Raw genomic sequence first — 5,887 nt, 5'->3', positions numbered from 1 at the left:
CCAAATACACTTCCTCAATCTTGGGGACTGCAAAAGGTGACCGACCATCTAGAACAATCGAGGCCTCTGAGCACGTAGTCCTCCGTATGGCCACTAGATGGCGCCAGAGGCACGTCTCTGCTCACCCTCCAGCCGGGCTTGGGATAAGGCTTCAGGAGTCAGCGTGAGCCCCTTCCTGGTTCCCTTTCTCATCCTGTAGCCCTTGAATTCCCGCCCAGAGGAAGAGCCACTTTCACATGCGCCCTCGCTCCACTTTGCACCCCAGGAAATGCCAAGGCCTTTGAAGTATCTCTGGGAGCCAAACAATTAAATTGGAGGATGGGGTGGGGTGTAAAGATGGTTTTATGTAATTTGTAATACATTGGTCTAAGTCTCCTCCTAGAGGAAAGGTTAACCGCAGTCTCAGAAGGAAATCCTAAAGATTTTAAAGGGGGAAAAAAAAAACCCTCGACATAACAAGGGTATCTGTTTAGGTGTCTGGAAGTGGGACCATGGGTGAAGCAAGAGAGAAACACACCACGGTGTGAATATAGCCAAGTATTCCATTTATTAACAAAATAGTCTTAGCAAGGGAGAGCTCTGTTCACCCCACAAGAGGCCCCGCAGCCGAGGCCCCGCAGCCCCGGCGCTGCTGCGTAAGACCGGGAGGGAGGGAAGGTGTTGGGGAGAAGACTTGTGTTAAGTCTTTAATCCTAGCCACCGCAGGAACCCGGGGGAACCCAGGGCCAGCTTTGGCGATTGCTGGCTCAGGTATGGGACATGGCGAAGGGAGTGCTGTGATCCATGGGCTCCCTGAGTCCCCAGCCTGCCCCCAACAGAGCTACTAACGTTGTCTGGTCTGCTGACTCGAGGACTAGTCTGCTTTGGAGGGATCCATCAAGGATCCCCGACCCCGCCCCTATCGCCAGGGGAGGGGGCGGGTCACAGTCCCAACTAGGGAGAGGAAAAAAAAAATAGTAACGATAAGGTACTTCACAAAATATAAAGAGCAATTTCGTGCCAGCGGGGCCTTCTAAAGACATTTAATTGGACGTGTCAGGTCCCTGTCAGCCGCAATCTGACTGCACTGCAAGGTGTGGGTCCCTGAGGGGCCAGGAAGGTAGAAGACATGGCAGGCTCAGTTGGAGGCCACTTGGGCCACCGCTGGTGGCACTGGGACTTCCGGAGCTGAGCACTCTGGAGGGTCAAGGCTATGATTTGATTTGAGGGTTCAGGGCCTAGAACCAAGTGCTCATGTGGGGAAGAGGGGGGTTGCTCTGTAGAACCACACAGCACAGCAGAATTCTGGTTCTGCAGAGCTCAAGACCTCTGGCCACCAAGGTTGTCCCCCTTGAACCCCCCTAAATTGTTACTTTTTTTTTTTTTTACAAAGAAAAAAAATTAAAACCTCACATGGAAGGAAACAAGATGGGGTGTTAGAAAAAGGGAAGTAACGCAGTTTTAACAGTTAAGACTCATGCAAGAGACTTCCCAAGATGGGGAAACGAAAAGTGTAGAACTCTCCCTTAATACCAAATCAGTCAAAACCAAACAACCCAAAAACCTTAAAACATATACCTAAGAAGAAGAAAATAAAAAAGAAGGGAGAGGGGGAAATCATGGAGTTACCTGGGTGGTTAATATTATTATTTGGGGGGAGGGAGACAGACTTTTTGCATACCATTGACTCATGTGGTCATTAATGCACTTATATTCCCAGCTTGTAAGCTAACCTTATAGTAAATAAATACACAGTCCGGTGGGGGAGGGGCTGGGCTGGATCCTGGTAGGGGTGGTAAGCGGTAGTGGAGGTTGCAGCGTCGAAGGCAGTGGGACAAGAGAGAAAGGGGTGGGTGGGGACGGGCTGGGAGGGGCCAGAGCTGTGGTTACTGGTATCCAAGCGCCGAGGCGGAGGCTAGTCTCTGTCCATACAGTGCATATGGCGAGTAGTAGGGTCCGGCTGTGGGAAGGGACGGCACTGCCAGGCCCCCAGCTGTAGATAAGTGGCTCTTGCCATAGGGGTGGTATCGGCTTAGCCCCAAAGTGTGTGGACTCCGCAATGACAGCGACCCGGGGCTGCCTGGGGCAGCGGGCGGGGGGAGATGCAGATGACAAGAGGCTGCGGCTGCAGCTGCGGCCGCGGCACTGCCCAAGCTCGAGGCCCCGGGGTAGGCGGCCAGAAGTTTCTCTGCGCCCGGCAGGGCTGTGTGAGTCCGTAGATGACTGAGCAGCTCCTCGGAAGTGGCAAAGCGCTTGTCGCAGGGCCCGCTGGCCGCCACCCAATTGCAGCTGTGTGGCAGCGGTTCGTTCTGCAGCATGAAGCCATAGGTGTAGAGAGGGTGGCCCGGGAGCGCGGCCTGGGCGGCGCTGGAGGAGAGCGCCGCAGGTTGCAAGGGGTGCCCGGGGTACACCAGAGGGTAGCCACTGGCCTTAAGGCTAGGCCCGGCCGGATCGTGCGCGCTGCAAGTGGAGCAGCTAGAGCCGCCGAGGTGCGAGGCGCTGTGGTAGCCTCCTAGGCAGTAGGGGTCACGGCATAATCCCTGCAGGAAGGAGGGTGGGGAGGCCCCGGTGAGCGGGCTGGAGCTGGGGGGCTTGCCGGGTGGCAGGCCCAGGCCCCCGGACAGCTGACCTCCCACTAAACCAGACTTGCTAGGATCCAGGCCAGGCACGAACTGAGACGGGTAGCCGGCGTAGGCGCCCACAATGGAGCCGTGGTAACCGATGCTGGAGGGCGGGAGTGGGAACACCGAGTGGCCTGGTTTGTAGGGTGACACTGGAGCCACGTGGCCCGCCCCCACCAGGGCGGAGGGCGGCTCTGACTTGCGCCCTGATGCGGTGGCCTCCGGGCCACCGTGAGCCGAGTCCCCGCCGCTGCCTCGGCTCCCAGCGGCTGGCTCGGGACTGGGTTTGGCTTCCTGGTCTTTCTTGTCCAGTTCCCCGCCGCTGCCGTTCTTGCAGTCTGAGTGATGTGGGGAGCCTCCGCGGGAGCCGCCCGGCGAGGACGAGTTTGATGAGGTGGAGACGGCTGCTCCATGCGGGGGAAAGGGAGGGCAGGTGGCGCTGGGGACCCTGAAGCCCGCCTTGTCTCCGGGGGACGAGGAGGACGAAGAGGTGGTGGAGGACACCGACGAGGAGCCGCCGTCTTTGCGGGAGTCGCCGCCGCCGCCGCCGGAGCCCTTAGAGTAGGGCTTGAAGCTCGACTTGTCCTCGGCGGGCGAGTCCCCCAGCTGCTTGAGCGCCGCGGCCGCGGAGGCGGCGCCGGGGGCGGAGCGGTTCGGGTCTTTCTCGGATCCCAGCCCGTTGGCCGCCGCCGCCGCCGCCGCCGCTACGGAGTTGAGCTTGGACGAGGGCGGCGGGTCGGGCTTGCCGATCTGCGAGCAGGTCTGGGCTAGCAGAGCCAAGGGACTCTTCTTGGCGTCCAGCTGCGGGAGACAGTGGCAAAGTGGGAGGGAGAAGGGGGTGAGATTAGGAGACCCACTAAGCGCGCGGAGAGGCAGAGCCGAGCACTGGGGTGGGGTGGGGGCGATGGGAGGCCTAGTGAAGAGGGTCGCCGAAAGAAGACCTGGCTGTGGTGGAGCAGCTGGGCAGAAATGGCACTTGGTTTGTGGGTTTAGTCCCTGAGTGTGTCACGGGCGCTGCTGGCGCGCCGGAGAAACGGCTCAACCACGGCCTTCCCGGTTAAAGGTGACTTCTCGGTAATCGGGGTGGTGATTCGCTCCTTTCCGGCTAACTGCCCCATCTTTTTGGACCAGGGAAAAACTTAAGCCTTTAGTTTGGGAGAACTTCGTTTGGGACGGGTTTCTGGTGATGGCGCTCGGGGTAAGAGCAGGGAGAGGCGCCTTCTAAAGGCAGAGCCGCAGTTGGCCCTGTGAGTAGCCCCTCCCTCTTTCCTTCCCTCCCTCTCTCCCTCCCTCCCGGGGAGGACACCCAGAGAAGTAAGATGAAGAAAGACCCAGGATCGCGAGTGCCTGGTTTTCTGCACTGTGCCCCAACAGGCCAGGAAAGATGCAGAAGGACGAGGGTGGCTTCCAAGAGATCAGGTCGGGGTGGAGGCGAGGGACGCCCAGGAGCCGTCTTTGGACAGGACTCTAAGGGGCCAGAGGAAAAGTAAAGGACTCTGGGCACTACAAGAGCAAATCCAGTCCGATAGAAAACACGCAGCTCCAAAGGGCGAGTGGGCAAACACCTTCCACCCAGGAGTCTAGGGAGAACCTTGGAGGGGTCTGATTGCTGCCTCCGGTTCCTCCCCAGGAGGTCCGCCAGCGTGGCCAGCTTCGGGCCTCGAGTCGCACTAAGCTACGGGGGGGGGGGGGCAGGGAGCAGAGCCATGGGCCCAGCATGGGTGGAGTGGGTTCAGTTCTGGGTGGGCAGCGCCCGGAGACTGACCTCAATGGGGCTGACGGGAGTGGAGGACAGCGGTTGCAGGTACTCCGGGTGCAGGAGGTGACCGGTGTGAGCGCTCAGCATCTTCAGGACCCTGATAGGGAGCCGGTTCGCCTGGCGCAGGGGGTCCGCCGGGGGCAGGAGGGACACCACTGCCGGCACCGCCGGCCTCTTCCCGCCGCCGCCGCTGCCGCCGCTGCCGCTGCTTTCGGGTGTCCTTGGGTTAGATCCAGCGGGCGAATCGCTCATTTGGTGGAGGCAGCGCCACTGGGGGGGCGGGGCGGGAGGGGAAGCTCCGGGAGGCGAGCTCCCGGGGGGGGTGGGCTCGCTCCGCTGCGTCGATCGCTGTGCAGCAGCCGCTGCGCCTCCGTGCCGCCTCCCCTCCTCCACCTCCGCCGCCGCTGCCGCCGCTGCCGCCGCCGCCGCCGCCGCCGCTAGCCCAGGCGAGCAACACAAAAACCTTCGCCTTCCGCGAGCTGCACGTCAAATAGCCGCGATCTGCAGCCACACTTCAAAGGGATCGCCGCGCCCGCCCAATCGCAGCTCTCTCCCGGACCCCGGGGCGGGGAGAGCGGAGGGCGGAGGCGGGCGCCGCCGGTGGGCGGGGAGAGTCTTAAAGCGCCCCAGCCCGTCGCCGCCTCCTGGCCTTCGCCGGGCGCTGAATCTGCTCCCCTTTGCCGGTTGTGCCCGGCTGGCCTAGCCAATGGGTCACACAAGGGATGGGGCTTCTGGACACGGGTTCTGCGCCCTCTCCAGCGCTGGCTCTCCTGATGCCCGCTGCTTCCCACTAGTGTCTTGGATGGAGACGGGGGTGGGAACGCACGGCGCCTGCTCCGGTCCAGGGATCCAAGCCTCTCCCTGGGGCCGCCTGGGGGCGGGCTACGCCTCGGGAGCTCGGCTGTTTCCCCGAGCTGCTTCGGCCGGTTCTCTTTCCCCTAATTGGCCTCTCCCGGATGTGTTCACTTGGAAGCGTCGAAGCCTTGGGGGTATCTACTATTCCCTGGGCGCTGCCTGAGCCCTTCCAAGTACTTTGAGCCTGTCCAGTCAGACTGGAAATTGAAGGACTCCCTTCCCGGTGAGACAGTCTAGGTGAAGCATGGTTGAAGGTTTGGCTCCCTGGCCAAGGAGCGTCGCCGCCTCAAAGCTACTGGAACGCCCCAGGGGCGCCCTGAATTATAGATTGTGTTTAGGTGTGTCTCAGGGTTCTTGTCCCGTTTAAAGTCGTAAAGCCACCTCATTGTGCTGTGACAAGCTGCTGTTTGGCGCCGAAGTGGTTGGAGGTAGCATCAAAGTAGAGGCCGATGTCTTACAGGAGGGGGTCTCAGCACTGCCGGGCAACACAAACTCCGGAGACTGCTCCATTGGTTTCCCCCAAGGGAAATTTCGAAATAAGACCTTTTTATTTAATAACAACAGTACCCTCTCGGATTCCCCCAAGCCTTCCGGAAAAGTATGTATTTACATTTGGCAGAGATTTTTACATAGTCATTTTTACATAGTCATGACCATAAAGTTCTAGATCCTT

General features: G+C 60.1%; 1 protein-coding gene across 2 annotated transcripts; it reads right to left on the bottom strand.

Moving 5' to 3' along the window:
• Positions 1-524: 524 nt before the first annotated feature.
• On the bottom strand, positions 525-4,848 carry Znf703 (zinc finger protein 703). Of its 2 annotated transcripts, none has more exons than XM_034520867.2 (2): positions 4,366-4,822; positions 525-3,401 (listed from the first exon to the last, which is right to left on the bottom strand). In XM_034520867.2, the coding sequence occupies exons 1-2, from the start codon at positions 4,609-4,611 to the stop codon at positions 1,866-1,868; spliced, it is 1,782 nt and encodes a 593-aa protein (XP_034376758.1). In that variant the 5' UTR covers positions 4,612-4,822; the 3' UTR covers positions 525-1,865. The 2 variants fall into 2 exon arrangements, with proteins under 2 accessions (XP_034376758.1, XP_034376759.1); XM_034520868.2 differs by lacking the exon at positions 525-3,401 and adding an exon at positions 3,422-3,718 and having other exon boundaries at positions 4,366-4,848.
• Between the last annotated feature and the right edge of the window lie 1,039 nt (positions 4,849-5,887).

The sequence above is a fragment of the Arvicanthis niloticus genome, chromosome 16 (assembly GCF_011762505.2).
Source record: "Arvicanthis niloticus isolate mArvNil1 chromosome 16, mArvNil1.pat.X, whole genome shotgun sequence".
Classification (NCBI taxonomy): Eukaryota; Metazoa; Chordata; class Mammalia; order Rodentia; family Muridae; genus Arvicanthis; species Arvicanthis niloticus.
Note: the sequence above shows the minus strand (reverse complement) of the source record. Positions and strands in the feature narration are given on the sequence as shown.